This window comes from Schistocerca gregaria, chromosome 8, assembly GCF_023897955.1.
Source record: "Schistocerca gregaria isolate iqSchGreg1 chromosome 8, iqSchGreg1.2, whole genome shotgun sequence".
NCBI lineage: Eukaryota > Metazoa > Arthropoda > Insecta > Orthoptera > Acrididae > Schistocerca > Schistocerca gregaria.
The window spans coordinates 213,858,193-213,874,150 of record NC_064927.1 but is presented as its reverse complement, the minus strand read 5'-3'; the positions used below and the strand labels follow the sequence as shown (position 1 = coordinate 213,874,150).

The 15,958-nt window shown below is 43.2% G+C and overlaps 1 protein-coding gene across 4 annotated transcripts in view; it reads right to left on the bottom strand.

Annotated features, from left to right (window-relative positions):
- The window catches only part of LOC126284894 (fatty acyl-CoA reductase 1-like), a 152,580-nt gene that overhangs the window by 68,412 nt on the left and 68,210 nt on the right, over window positions 1-15,958 (bottom strand). For all 4 annotated transcript variants that reach the window (XM_049984152.1, XM_049984155.1, XM_049984153.1 and 1 more), the window contains one exon: window positions 10,203-10,348. In XM_049984152.1, the coding sequence (XP_049840109.1) occupies window positions 10,203-10,348 (146 nt within the window). The remainder of the gene's footprint in view (window positions 1-10,202; window positions 10,349-15,958) is intronic.

The following is a 15,958-nucleotide window of genomic DNA, read 5'->3' as shown; positions in this document are numbered from 1 at the left end:
AAGATAATCTTTAATTTTTTACACACTTGGGAACTGAAGGCTGAAGTACTTTCAGATAAACTCATTTATCCAGACACTAAAGGAATGGTGAGCCAGCCAGGATCTAAAGTTAATTTTTCTGGGTTAAAAATTAAGTTTCAATTGGAAAATTTCTGGAGTTCGAGGCAGTGCGGTGAGTATGAGCTTCTTGAGAGACATGGGAATGTTGTACACTTCTTACTGCATTTTCTGTGATTCTTTTCGATTATGCTGAATTACATGAAGTCAATTGTCCTGACAGAGGTTCAGTGATAGACTACAATTACTTTGAGGAAAGCAAGGACATCACAACAGTTACCTGTACATAGTCAGCAAATCACACTTAAGTGCTTGGCAGATGGTTCATCGAATCACCTTTACTATTATTCCACTCTTGAACAGCATGCAGAAAGAGCAAACACCTGCATCTTTCTGCGCGAGCTCTGATTTCATTATTTTATTATGATGATCGTTTCACCTTATGCTGGTCGGTGTCAACAAAATATTTTGGCATTTGGAGAAAAATCAGTTGATTGAAATTTCGTGAGAAGATACCGCCGCAACGGGAAAATCCTGTGTTTTAATGATGTCCACCCCAAATCCTGTATCATATCCATGACACTTTCTCCCCATTTCGCGATAGTAAAAAACATGCTGCTCTTGTTTCAACTTTCTCAATGCACTCCGTTAATTCTATCTGGTAAGGATCCCACACCGCACAGCAGTATTACGAAAGAGGACAGTCAGGTATAGCTTAGGCAGTCCCTTTAGTAAATCTGTTGCATCTTGTAAGCGTTCTGTCAATAGATTGCAGTCCTTGCTTTGCCTTCCCCACAATAATCCCTATGTGCTCTTTACAGTTTAATTGTTCGTAATTGTAATACCCCTCCCCCCTCCCCCATGAACCATGGACCTTGCCGTTGGTGGGGAGGCTTGCGTGCTTCAACGATACAGAAAGCCGTACCGTAGGTGCAACCACAACGGAGGGGTTTCTGTTGAGAGGCCAGACAAACATGTGGTTCCTGAAGAGGGGCAGCAGCCTTTTCAGTAGTTGCACGGGCAACAGTCTGGATGATTGACTGATCTGGCCCTGTAACACTAACCAAAACGGTCTTGCTGTTATGGTATGGCGAATGGCTAAGAGCAAGGGGAAACTAAGGCCGTAATTTTTCCCGAGGGCATGCAGCTTTACTGCATGGTTAAATGATGATGGCGTCCTCTTGGGTAAAACATTGCGGAGGTAAAATAGTCCCCCATTCGGATCTCCGGGCGGGGACTACTCAAGAGGACGTCGTTATCAGGAGAAAGAAAACCGGCGTTCTACGGATCGGAGCGTGGAATGTCAGATCCCTTAATTGAGCAGGTAGTTTAGAAAATTTAAAAAGGGAAATGGATAGGTTAAAGTTAGATATAGAGGGAATTAGTAAAGTTCGGTGGCAGGAGGAACAAGACTTTTCGTCAGGTGAATACAGGGTTATAAATACAAAATCAAATAGGGGAAATGCAGGAGTAGGTTTAATAATGAATTAAAAAAAAGGAGTGCGGGTAAGCTACTACAAACAGCATAGTGAACGCATTATTGTGGCCAAGATAGACACGAAGCCCACGGCTACTACAGTAGTACAAGTTTATATGCCAACTAGCTCTGCAGATGATGACAAAATTGATGAAATGTATGATGAGATAAAAGAAATTATTCAGGTAGTGAGGGGAGATGAAAATTTAATAGTCATGGGTGACTGGAATTCGACAGTAGGGAAAGGAAGAGAAGGAAGCGTAGTAGGCGAATATGGATTGGGGGGAAGAAATGAAAGAGGAAGCCGCCTGGTAGAATTTTGCACAGAGCATAACTTAATCATAGTTAACACTTGGTTCAAGAATCATGAACGAAGGTTGTATACATGGACGAACCCTGAAGGTACTGGAAGGTTTCAGATAGATTACATAATGATAAGACAGAGATTTAGGAACCAGATTTTAAATTGTAAGACATCCAGGGGCAGATGTGGACTTTGACCACAATCTTTTGGTTATGAACTGTGGATTAAAACTGAAGAAACTGCAAATAGGTGGGAAATTAAGCAGATGGGACCTGGATAAACTAAAAGAACCAGAGGTTGTACAGAGTTTCAGGGAGAGCATAAGAGAACAATTGACAGGAATGGGGGAAAGAAATACAGTAGAAGAAGAATGGGTAGCTTTGAGAAATGAAACAGTGAAAGCAGCAGAGGATCAAGTGAGTAAAAAGACGACGGCTAGTAGAAATCCTTGGATAACAGAGGAGCTGCTCAATTTAATTGATGAAAGGAGATAATACAAAAATGCAGTATGTGAAGCAGACAAAAAGGAATACAAACGTCTCAAAAATGAGATCGACAGGAAGTGCAAAATGGTTAAGCTGGGATGGCTAGAGGACAAATGTAAGGATTTAGAGGCTTATCTCACGAGGGGTAAGATAGATACTGCCTATAGGAAAATTAAAGAGACCTTTGGAGACAAGAGAACCACTTGCATGAATATCAAGAGCTCAAATGGAAACCCAGTTTGAAGCAAAGAAGGGAAAGCAGAAAGGTGGAAGGAGTATATAGAGGGTCTATACAGGGGCGATGATCTTGAGGACAATATTATGGAAATGGAAGAGGAGGTAGATGAAGATGAAATGGGAGATATGATACTGCGTGAAGAGTTTGACAGAACACTGAAAGACCTAAGTCGAAACAAGGCCCCAGGAGTAGACAACATTCCATTGGAGCTACTGACAGCCTTGGGAGAGCCAGTCCTGACAGAACTATACCATCTGGTGAGCAAGATGTATGAAACAGGCGAAATTCCCTTTGACTCGAAGAAGAATATAGTAATTCCAATCCCAAAGAATGCAGGTGTTGACAGATGTGAAAATTATCGGAATATCAGTTTAATAAGTCACAGCTGCAAAATACTACCGCGAATTCTTTACTGACGAATGGAAAAACTGGTAGAAGCCGACCTCGGGGAAGATCAGTTTGGATTCCGTAGAAATGTTGGAACACGTGAGGCAATACTGACCCTACGACTTATCTTAGAAGAAAGATTAGAGAAAGGCAAACCTACGTTTCTAGCATTTGTAGACTTAGAGAAAGCTTTTGCCAATGTTGACTGGAATAATCTCTTTCAAATTCTGAAGGTGGCAGGGGTAAAATACAGGGAGCGAAAGGCTATTTACAATTTGTACAGAAATCAGATGGTAGTTACAAGAGTCGAGGGGCATGAAAAGGAAGCAGTGGTTGGAAAGGGAGTGAGACATGGTTGTAGCCTCTCCCCGACGCTATTCAATCTTTATATTGAGCGAGCAGTAAAGGAAACAAAAGAAAAGTTGTGAGTAGGTATTAAAGTCCATGGAGAGTAAATAATAAATTTGAGATTCGTCGATGACATTGTAATTCTGTCAGACAGCAAAGGACTTGGAAGGGTAGCTGAACGGAATGGACAGTGTCTTGAAAGGAGGGTATAAGATGAACATAAACAAAAGCAAAACGAGGATAATGGAATGTGGTCGAATTAAATCGGGTCATGCTGAGGGGATTAGATTAGGAAATGAGTAAAGGAGTTTTGCTATTTGGGGAGTAAAATAATTGATGACGGTCGAAGTAGGGAGGATATAAAATGTAGACTGGCAATGGCAAGGAAAGCGTTTCTGAAGAAGAAAAATTTGTTAACATCGAGTATAAATTTAAGTGTCAGGAAGTCGTTTCTGAAAGTATTTGTATGGAGTGAAGCCATGTATGGAAGTGAAACATGGACGATAAATAGTTTGGACAAGAGAAGAATAGAAGCTTTGGAAATGTGGTGCTACAAAAGAATGCTGAAGATTAGATGGGTAGATCACATAACTAATGAGGATATATTGAATAGAATTGGGGAGAAGAAGAGTTCGTGGCACAACTTGACCAGAAGAAGGGATCGGTTGGTAGGACATGTTCTGAGGCATCAAGGGATCACCAATTTAGTATTGGAGGGCAGTGTGGAGGCTAAAACTCGTAGAGGGAGACCAAGAGATGAATACACTAAGCAGATTCAGAAGAATGTGGGTTGCTGTGGGTTCTGGGAGATGAGAAGCTTGCACAGGATAGAGTAGCATGGAGAGCTGCATCAAACCAGTCTCAGGACTGAAGACCACAACAACAACAACAGCACATTACGGACGTGAGAAAAAGTAAGAATTGTAATTTTACATAGTTTTACTCATAATAATTTCATGTTACTATTAAGTTACTATACAACATAAATATTACAAAAGATGTCAAAACTGTAAACTTCAGAAGAAGCTAATAGAGGGCGCCATACGCAAAACCGATGTGCACTGTGAAACCAACATATAATTTTACTACAGTAATGGTTTAACTGTGTAAGTATTCACTTGAGCACGAACAACTGCTACAATTCCGCACTGGTATGTAATGTTAACATTAAAAGACAACGATTTGATGGACTTATAACTTCTGTATATCACATTGTAATATATACTCATGTATTTGTTTTAGCATTGATAATGACCTGACACAGGTCGGAATCTGATCTGTGTTGTGACTATAAATGTCATATTAAAGCAACTTAATTCTACGACTGATTGCTGCTCTATGTAACCCAACTAGAAAAGACCTAATAACAAAACATCTTAAAAACTTCATTAAGTTTAAGGGTGAAGTCACGTCAGATTTAGCAGTAGTGTATTACAAAGTGGGCAATTTATGTGGCAAAATTAAAACCTATGTGGCAGGAAATAAAAAAAGGAGACAGCCTCAAGCTGTTTGTTCAGTTGAGAAAGAAACCTCTGAATTAACCGACTCTTTTGAGAGAGATTACAAAGGCCAAGGTATTGCTTTTATCTATATATGTAGTAGTTTAAATCAATTCAAACTGAGGAGCTGGCAGAGTATTGTGGGCTACCAGCTACCGAAATGAGATCAAATGTAGAGGTTTGATTTTTATGAGACAAAAGAAGTGTAATCAAAACTTAATGAACGAGTAAAAGTTGTGATGTACGTACTTCAGCTGCTTTCGATAGTGTTATATCCAAATCAAGCAGTGGACCTCTAAAGAGCTAGCTGAAGTTAGAGAAAAAAGTTTAAGTAGAAGAGCTGTCGTTAAAGGAGTTGTGATGGAAGCTGATGAAACAAAATTAGGTAATTTCTTTCTCCATATGATGCAGCTGGTGATTTATACCCATTTATATTTTTGAAGTCGTTTCAGTGTGTACTCCTTAAAAAATGGCTTGTTGAAAGGACAATTTGATTTTCTGTGGAATATTTTAGAGGTGGTGTTTCACAGTGGAGATTCGTGTCTCAAGATAACTCTAAGACATTTGAAGAACTTCAAGTAGGTTTTGAAAACTGATTTTGATTGGAAGTAACTGAAACTACATTAAGTTCAAAAATGGTTCAACTGGCTCTGTGCACTATGGGACTTAACTTCTGAGGTCATCAGTCTCCTAGCACTACGTAAACCTAACTCACCTAAGGACATCACACACATCCATGCCCGAGGCAGGATTCGAACCTGCGACCGTAGCGGTCGCGCGGTTCCAGACTGTAGCGCCTAGAACCGCAGTAAAAAATCAATAATACCTAGCAAGATTATCACGTATAACTGCGTGTTAATTAATCTGATGGAAGTTAAGTATCAACAGTAAAACGGTAATCTGATTATTTTATAGACCACCTGCGTCAAGAGCTGTAGTGCTAGAGCGCTTCAGAGAGAACCTGCAGAATTTCATGAATAAGTTTCTTGATCATGTTAATGTAACAGAGGGTGGCTTCCACTTGCCAGGTATAGGAGAGTGATGTTATCAAAACTGGTGCCAGAGACAGAGATTCGTGTTATATTTTACTGAATGACCTGTCGAAAAATTATTTCGAACTGGCAGAGAAACAAGTCGTGAAAGTAACGTCTTAGACCTCGTAACATAAAACAGACCAGAACTTCTCGAATCAGCTAACGTCGAAGAACGGGTGGGGGAGGGTGGATAATCAGAGATCATATGGCTATGGTAGCATCTATGTGTATAGATATTACAAGAAATGTTAAGAAGGACAGGAAGATATTTTTGCTTTGCAAGAGTGGCGGGATACAAATTGTAGAGTATCTCGGTAGTCAACGTCAAATATTCAGCGTTCGGGATGAGGGTGTGGAACACAAATGGGAAAAAATTCAAAAGTATCGTTCAATATGACTTAGACAATTATGTTCTAAGCAATAACTTCAGGGATGTGAAAGACCCACTGTGGTGTAACATTCGTGTTAGAAAACTGCTATGTAAACAAAGAGAGCTTCATCATAGATTAAATAGATGTCAAAAGTTGGCTGAGAAAGAAAATGTGAACGGAGCGCAAATGAACGTAAGGAGAGAAGTGTTCAGTGACTATGACAATCGATCTGACTGAAAACCCTTAGAGATTTCGGTCTTACGTAATACCAATAGGCAATTCGAAATCATCTGTTCAGTGACCATAACGGCACCCGAAATGGAAAATGGGAGATAGGAGATCGAAATACTGGATTCAGTCTTCCGAAAATTGCTTCTCAACAGAAGATCGTAATAAGATCCCTCCCTTACATAACCGTAAGAACTTAGAAATGGCAGATATTGAGGTAACTGATCGCGAAACAGAAAAACAACTGCGATTGCTTTATAACGGAAAGGCATTAAGACCATATGAGATACCTGTAACATTCTACAGAGATTGTGTGGAAGAACTCTTAGGTCACTGGAGCAACGAAAGGTGCCTAGCGACTGGAAAAAAGCACAGGTTATTCGCGTTTTCAAGAATGATTGTAGGACAAACGCGCGTAATATTATAGGTCTACATAGGTGACATCAGTATGTTGGAGAATTGTGGAACATGTTTTATGTCCATGTATTATGATGTTTTTGGGAAACAGGATTCTCGTCTGTGAAAAATCAACATGGATTCCGCAACCACTTCGGTTCCCCTTAGGGGCTGTTTGCATGCCTTCAGGAGCTCGAGCAACTGCAAGGCAGAGTGCGTGTTGACGTTTCAGGCAAGTACATTTGTAACGCGCTCAACTTAAACGCGTGGGTGGCGCACTAGACGTTTCCGAAATGCAGAGTCTTAGAGGGATCATCAGCCGTTTTATTCACGCCGCAATGTAATGCTGTACTATTGAAAGTCCCTGCTGCCTAGCTCCCACCCCCTTGACCACGCCACACGCCATAGGAAGGCACGAAAAGTGAGAGACGAAAATACGTAAGTACCCTTTATTGCCACGCATCATGTTCAGATTTGTAGAATGGTTTGGGACGATTCCCAGTGGTTCGAACCTGAACACGACAGCAAAAATTACGGTCGCGCTGCCATCCAAAGTGGTCAGAGCAAGTTTAATGTGGGTGAAGCCGCCCACAACGTACTTAGAGAAGGGCTGAAGCGCCAGAAAGTGGCAGAGTTAAAGACTGTCAAGAACACGTTTTTCTTGCTCATCGCACTGCCATCCGTCGTTTTCGATCGCGAAATGTGTGAGAACCAACGCCCAAGGAAATGGGGTGATTTCATTGACGCCCTTTAGGCCACCCTCTGAGGCTTTTTCGTGCTGATTTTGAGAGGCGTGTGTCTGCATTGTTTTCCTCAGCCACTCAAAGAAAATCGCGGTTCTAACCTTCATCGCAAAGGAGCATAAATAAGGGGTGCAATGTGGGTAAGAGGAGGTGTGGCGACCTGGTGTCACTGTGACGTCATTAACCGACCTTACACGTCACATGAACTTACGAGCTGTGGCCTTTGTTTCGCACGTGTCAACGCCTTGCTGTTTGAAGCGTTGTCCAGTCCATTGGTGAAGTTGTAGGGCGCCGCGATTTTGCATCATTACAGAGAAATGATGTACGCACCTTTCAGCCCAATTTCAAACTTGTGCTTAGCAATGGGAGACAATTATAGGGTTAAAAAACATTCAATAACCAAGATCACATAAAATATTTCTTCGTTGAAGACAACCGGTTTCAACAGTCTTTGCTATCATCTTCAGGTTTTAAAAACCATTTTATTGTAAAATACACTCCTGGAAATGGAAAAAAGAACACATTGACACCGGTGTGTCAGACCCACCATACTTGCTCCGGACACTGCGAGAGGGCTGTACAAGCAATGATCACACGCACGGCACAGCGGACACACCAGGAACCGCGGTGTTGGCCGTCGAATGGCGCTAGCTGCGCAGCATTTGTGCACCGCCGCCGTCAGTGTCAGCCAGTTTGCCGTGGCATACGGAGCTCCATCGCAGTCTTTAACACTGGTAACATGCCGCGACAGCGTGGAAGAAACCGTATGTGCAGTTGACGGACTTTGAGCGAGGGCGTATAGTGGGCATGCGGGAGGCCGGGTGGACGTACCGCCGAATTGCTCAACACGTGGGGCGTGAGGTCTCCACAGTACATCGATGTTGTCGCCAGTGGTCGGCGGAAGGTGCACGTGCCCGTCGACCTGGGACCGGACCGCAGCGACGCACGGATGCACGCCAAGACCGTAGGATCCTACGCAGTGCCGTAGGGGACCGCACCGCCACTTCCCAGCAAATTAGGGACACTGTTGCTCCTGGAGTATCGGCGAGGACCATTCGTAACCGTCTCCATGAAGCTGGGCTACGATCCCGCACACCGTTAGGCCGTCTTCCGCTCACGCCCCAACATCGTGCAGCCCGCCTCCAGTGGTGTCGCGACAGGCGTGAATGGAGGGACGAATGGAGACGTGTCGTCTTCAGCGATGAGAGTCGCTTCTGCCTTGGTGCCAATGATGGTCGTATGCGTGTTTGGCGCCGTGCAGGTGAGCGCCACAATCAGGACTGCATACGACAGAGGCACACAGGGCCAACACCCGGCATCATGGTGTGGGGAGCGATCTCCTACACTGGCCTTACACGTCTGGTGATCGTCGAGGGGACACTGAATAGTGCACGGTACATCCAAACCGTCATCGAACCCATCGTTCTACCATTCCTAGACCGGCAAGGGAACTTGCTGTTCCAACAGGACAATGCACGTCCGCATGTATCCCGTGCCACCCAACGTGCTCTAGAAGGTGTAAGTCAACTACACTGGCCAGCAAGATCTTCGGATCTGTCCCCCATTGAGCATGTTTGGGAAGGATGAAGCGTCGTCTCACGCGGTCTGCACGTCCAGCACGAACGCTGGTCCAACTGAGGCGCCAGGTGGAAATGGCATGGCAAGCCGTTCCACAGGACTACATCCAGCATCTCTACGATCGTCTGCATGGGAGAATAGCAGCCTGCATTGCTGCGAAAGGTGGATATACACTGTACTAGTGCCGACATTGTGCATGCTCTATTGCCTGTGTCTATGTGCCTGTGGTTCTGTCAGTGTGATCATGTGATGTATCTGACCCCAGGAATGTGTCAATAAAGTTTCCCCTTCCTGGGACAATGAATTCACGGTGTTCTTATTTCAATTTCCAGGAGTGTATGTTCATTTCACGCCAAACCTCACGCATAAGGTATCAAGCGGCTAAAACTCAGCACATTTTAAATGTTTGTCATCGCTAACATCTTTAAAAATACAAATCACCTTGTCCAGAAGACCATGTCCATATACATATTGCTCACAGGGGCTTGTTACATCATACAAATACGGTACAGAATAGCAAATCTGTTTACATATGCTGTACACATTCTAAACAGTGCGAATCCGCTTTAAATTGCGTATAACGTACGACTCAAACAGTCTAGGGTTTCTAAAAAGTGATCCTTTAATTCTGTTTCACAGTGTACTTGTACTTTTTATTTTGGATTTAATTCCAAATAGAAAATCAATCTTAAAAATTGAACGTCATCCAACAGAGCTGTTTGGAACTAATTTCGCAGTCAAGAAAATAAACAGTTATTCTACGCAACAGTACCAAGGACTTGTCCAATTCGTCACACAGAATCGCTTGTGTATTGCTTTGCAAAGGAACAGCGGATCGATATTGCTTAAGTGATCATAATGTTTCGGCTTATCAGTATAGGGCTGACAGCATTGTGGTAGCCCTAAATACACAAAATGCCAATAAAAATAAATAGATGGGAGATAGGGGTTCATTTCGTTTGCTGAATACAAATCTACAGATTCGAAGTGTATGTAGTCTAATAAAAACTGCTGCAGTTCTCTCTAGGATAGAAAACTGTGAAAGGTAACCACTCACAGCGGGAGTATCTGCGCCAGTTGTTCGTCGTCCATGATGCTGATCAGCTTCAGTAGCTCTCCAGCATTCAGCCCTGGAGGGTAGAACTTCTCCTCGATTTCGTCCCTGGGGGCATTCGAATACGCCGTCGACATGTAGACGAAAGCCTGCAACCAAGGAATGAAAATCCTTTAACTTCTCTGGTAATACTTATGGCCTTTGAGGAAGACAGAGGAAGATGAGCTCGAGAGCATGTAAACCTAAAAGTCTTCTTACTACTTCTGATAGTAAAGATATTATGTGGCTACAGTCCGTATTCATTTGAACGACAAATTTATTATCTGTCGAAATAATATGAGTGATTAAGCAAATATGAGATATTTATTGTTTTGGTATGTGAAGGACAAAGATTTGGACGACAGGTTAGTACCCGCAGAACACTTTCTGTGGAATGTATACCTCGCCATGGCGATATTTAAAATTCCACTAGCAACGAAGAATTTTCTACTTCCTGTACGGGCAGCATCATAATTGATGTCGTAAACGCATACAGTTTGTGGTATCGAAAGTAACGATACAACGGCGTAGGTGCAGGTACTTAAGTTCGAACTACGACCGACATCGACTTCAGCCCCCTCTAGCAGGCGCTGTGCAGATCTATGAGCTCCGCTGCAGATTCTGCCAAGAGCAGACGGCTGGAACACTTCGCTTCAGCTTCGATTTACTTACGACGGGTCTAAGGCTTCGCACCTCAGTACAAAGTTATGTATTCAGTTAATACTGTGATATAGTAAAACCATTTCTAAGAGCAGTACCGAGAGATTTTCACCTTTTCCTGCTCCTACTCACTTCCTACATTCGACATACCCTTCGGTTTACAGGAGCGGACCCACGCGCCGCCTTCCAGGCGGAATACAAAACAGTTAAAAGTACTTCTACGTCTTCATCTACTTCTACATACATATTCCTCAAGCCATCGTGTGGCGATTGGCGGGCGGTACCCATTACCACTATTGGTCATTTCCTTTCCTGTTCCAGCTGCAAAGAGAGCGAGGGAAAAACGTCTATCTATACGCCCCCGTACGAACCCTAATTTCTCTCTCCTTATCTTCGTAGTTCTTACGTGAAATGGACGTTGGCGGCAGTATAATCATTCTGTAGTCAGCTTGAAATGCCGGTTATCTAAATTTTCTCTATAATATTCCGCAAAAAGAACGTCGTCTTCTTTCCAGAGATTCCCGGTCGATAATTTTAGATAACATTACTTGGATTTAACAGAGATCTTCGAATTAAGTAAAATTAGTAAAAAACATTGTCGATCGTACAATCATTTATTAAAAATATGATCGAGAATGTTTTCCGCTAATTTTATTCCCAGTTGAGTTCCCGAGGCATCCCCGTAATACTTTGATGGAATCTTCCTGTAACAAATCCAGTAGCCCGCCTCTCAACAGATTCGACCTGACCTGCTGGGGATCCAAAATCCTCGAACAGTACTCGAGAATGGGTCGCACTAGCGTTCTATACGTTGTCTCCTTTACGGATGGATCACACTTTGCAACAATCCTCGTTGCATTTCACATCGCTTTGCACCGTTACGTCCTGATATTTAATCAACGTGACTGTGTAAAGCACTACAATACTTATGCTTTTTCGAACTTTACAGGATTGTTTTTCCTGTTTATCTACGTTAGCTTATATTTTCCTACTTTCAGAGCCAGCTGCCATTCATCACACCAACTACAAGTTTTGTCTAAGCAATCTTGTATCCTCCTACAGTCACTCAATGATGACACCATTCCGTACACCACAGTATCATTAGTAAACAACCGCAGATTGTTGCTCATCCTGTCCGTCAGATCATTTATGTATATAGAGAATGGCACTGACCCTATGACACTTTCCTGGGGCGCTCCTGACCACAACTTATCTCTGATGAACATTCGCCGTCGAAGACAACCTAGTGGATTCTGTCATAAAAGAAGTTTTCGTGGCACTCACTTATATGTGTGCCCTCCTTAACAGACTGGACTGGGGCACATTGTCAATCGGAAACCTAGGAAAATGAAGTCTGTCTCTTGCCCTTCAACCACGATGTACGGGATGTCATGTGAGAAAATGGCAAACAGAGGTATGCACGAGTGATGCTTTCTCAAACTGTGCTGACCTTTGGGCAGAGGCTTATCCGTCTCAGGGAAATTTGTTGTATTCGAACTGAGAATATGTTTAAGAATTCTGCAGCAAACCGATAGTAAGAATGTTGGTCTGTAATATTGCAGGTCTTTTCTTTTACCCTTCTTATGTACAAGGGTCAGCGGCGCTTTTTTCCCGTCATGTGGGACTTTGCGCTGGGCGAGAGATTCACGATAAATGCAAGCTAGGTAAGGGGTCAGTGCTACAGAGTGCTACTTTTAAAACAGAACTGGGATTTCATCAGGACCTGTAGACTTATTTGCTTTAAATTTTTTCAGTTCTTTCTCTGCATTAGTGAGGCTTCTTACTATGTTCGTCATATGGGAGTCCACGCGATGGTCAAACGACTCTGTGTTTGTACGATATGCCTCCGTGAACGATGTCTTAGATGTGAAATTTAATACTTTGTCTTTACTTCTTCTGTCTTCTACTGCCACGCCAGACTAGTCAATTGGTGACTGGATAGGAGCCTTCCACCCGCTTAGTGATTTTACTTAGGACTAGAATTTTCTCGGGTTCTCGGCAAGATCTTCCACTAAAGTACGACTGTGGTAATTCTACGATCCGTGCATTGATCCTTTTTGAGAAGCACGAGTCTCTACTGCACTACTGGCCATTAAAATTGCTACACCAAGAAGAAATGCAAATGGTATACGGGTATTCATTGGACAAATATATTTTACTAGAACTGACATGTGATTACATTTTCACGCAATTTGGGCGCATAGATTCTGAGAAGTCAGTACCCAGAACAACCACCTCTGGCCGTAATAACGGCCTTGCTACAACTGGGCATTGAGTCAAACAGGGCTTGGATGGCGTGTACAAGTACAGCTGCCCGTGCAGCTTCAACACGATACCACAGTTCATCAAGAGTAGTGACCGGCGTACTGTGACGAGCCAGTTGTTCGGCCACCATTGACCAGACATTTACAATTGTTCAGAGACCTGGAGAATGTGCTGGCCAGGGCAGCAGTCGAAAATTTGCTGTATCCAGAAAGGCCTGTACAGGACTTGCAACATGCGATCGTGCATTATCCTGCTGAAATTTAGGGTTTCGCAGGGATCGAATGAAGGGTAGAGCCACGGTTCGTAACCCATCCTAAATGTAACGTCCACTGTTAAAAGTGCCGTCAATAAGATTAAGAGGTGACCGAGACGTGTAACCAATAGCACCCCGTACCATCACGCCAGGTGATACGCCAGTATGGCGATGACGAATACACGCTTCCAATGTGCGTTCACCGCGATATCGCCGAACACGGATGCGACCATCATGATGCTGTAAACAGAACCTGGATTCATCCGAAACAAATGACGTTTTTCCATTCGTGCACCCAGGTTCGTCGTAGAGTACACCATCGCAGGCGCTCCTGTCTGTGATGCAGCGCCAAGGGTAACCGCAGCCATGGTCTCCGAACTGATAGTCCATGCTGCTGCAAACGTCGCACGAACTGTTCGTGCAGATGGTTGTCTTGCAAACGTCCCCATCTGTTGACTCAGCGATCGAGACGTTGCTGCACGATCCCTTAGAGCCATGCGGATAAGATGCCTGTCATCTCGACTGCTAGTGATACGAGGCAGTTGGGATCCAGCACGGTGTTCCGTATTACCCTCCTTAACCCACCGATTCCATATTCTGCTATCCGTTATTGGATCTCGACCAACGCGAGCAGCAATGTGGCGATACGATAAACCGCAATCGCGATAGGCTACAATCCGACCTTTCTCAAAGTCGGAAACGTGATGGCACACATTTCTCCTCCTTACACGACGCATGACAACAACGTTTCGCCAGGCAACGCCGATCAACTGCTTTTTGTGTATGAGAAATCGGTTGGAAACTTTCCTCATGTCAGCACGTTGTGGGTGTCGCCACGGCGCCAACCTTGTGTGAATGCTCTGAAAAGCTAATCATTTGCATATCGCAGCATTTTCTTCCTGTCGGTTAAATTTCGAGTCTGTAGCACGTCATCTTCGTGGTGTAGCAATTTTAATGGCCAGTAGTGTAAATGGTACCAGCAAAAAAGTCTGTTAAACTTTGGCTCTAAAATGTGAAACTTAACATCTAGTAGCACTCCGTCATCTTAGGTACTGTGAATTAAATCTCTTTTACTCCAAGCCCTATGCTTCCCATATTTTGAAAGGCGGTAGTATCGACCAAAACAGGAAAATAATGTGCAGTGAATATGGGTTCTAGAGTGCTTACCTTAATAGCTACGAGCACTTGTTTAAGTTCCCTACTGTGAAACACATCTCTCTTTCTGGAAAAAACGTTCTCCTAGCTCTTAGGGTATGAATTTTAGAGCCCATGTTTACTGAAGAACTTCTCGTTTTGTACGTACTATCTGCTCTCAAAGAATGGAAAGCAGAGAGCTCAAAAATCTGCAGTGACAGAGCACTGAATCAGCATCAACGAAGGTCTTTAGAATAGACGAAGGTGCGGTGCCGCTCTGACGGGTTCTGGGATTTCGCCGTCAAAAGGGCGGTAGGAATAAGTCGCTGATGCAGATGAGTGTATAAGAAAATCTATCGTCTAAGGTCATCAGCCTCCTATTCAAACTTCCGCACCTTTCTTCCACCCCCTCCCCACCCCACCCCAGGGTGGAAAGACTGTACCAATTCAGTCTGTGTATACAATGTGGTACGTTTTGTGTGCAGGTGCGAGAAGATGATATAAATGTCCGTGTAACCTGTATCTGAGATAGAGCAGGGGAAAAAGTACCCTATTCACCTGGTGAGATGTGAGAAACCTCCTAAATGCTATACACAGGCTGGTTGGCACACCGACTCCTCGTCATTAAGGGGAGTATCAAATGCCGGTTTTCTCTGTAGCTATCCAAGGTAATAAAACAAAGCCGTCCCAGGTTATTGAGTCATATATGATACATATTCTGGCCTGCTAGCAAGTGTGTAACTTTGTTAGGAATAAACATACGAATTTTTTAAGGAAGCTCTTAAACATTTATGTAATTGAAAAAAATATATTTTTATGATCAGATTATGAGCGGTATCTCTATCATTGTAGATGCACATAAACATAATACAGCTGTCAATAATAAATGAAAGTTTTAGAGCCCATAGCTTAAGTATTTTATGAGATAGTAGGAAATATTTGTAAAGAAGTTGTTTTTCAGAAATCGCACCTGATAGTTGAAGTAAAGGAAAATTCTGTGTTGAATGAAGAGAGCCCGAAACCCTCCCGTTGTGAAATCTTTATCATCTTCAGTATCAGCCAGACGCAGTCTCTTTCTCCGTCTGAGCGATCTTCCAGCTTTTGTTGTTCAAGTGGTTCAAATGGCTCTAAGCACTATGGGACTTAATATCTGAGGTCATCAGTCCCCTAGACTTAGAACTAATTAAACCTGCGACCGTAGCAGCAGCGCGGTTCCAGACTGAAGCGCCTAGAACCGCTCGGCCACAGCGGCCGGCTTCTGATGTATTTTTGACCATAATTTCTGCTTTGGAGACTCGCTGTCTATCCAGATCTTGTAGGAATGCTCCTGTGTTATCGCGAAACTTAATTTCAAATTGTTTCAGAACCTTTATTCTGCTTGAATTTCCATAACTGAAGGTAATCACAG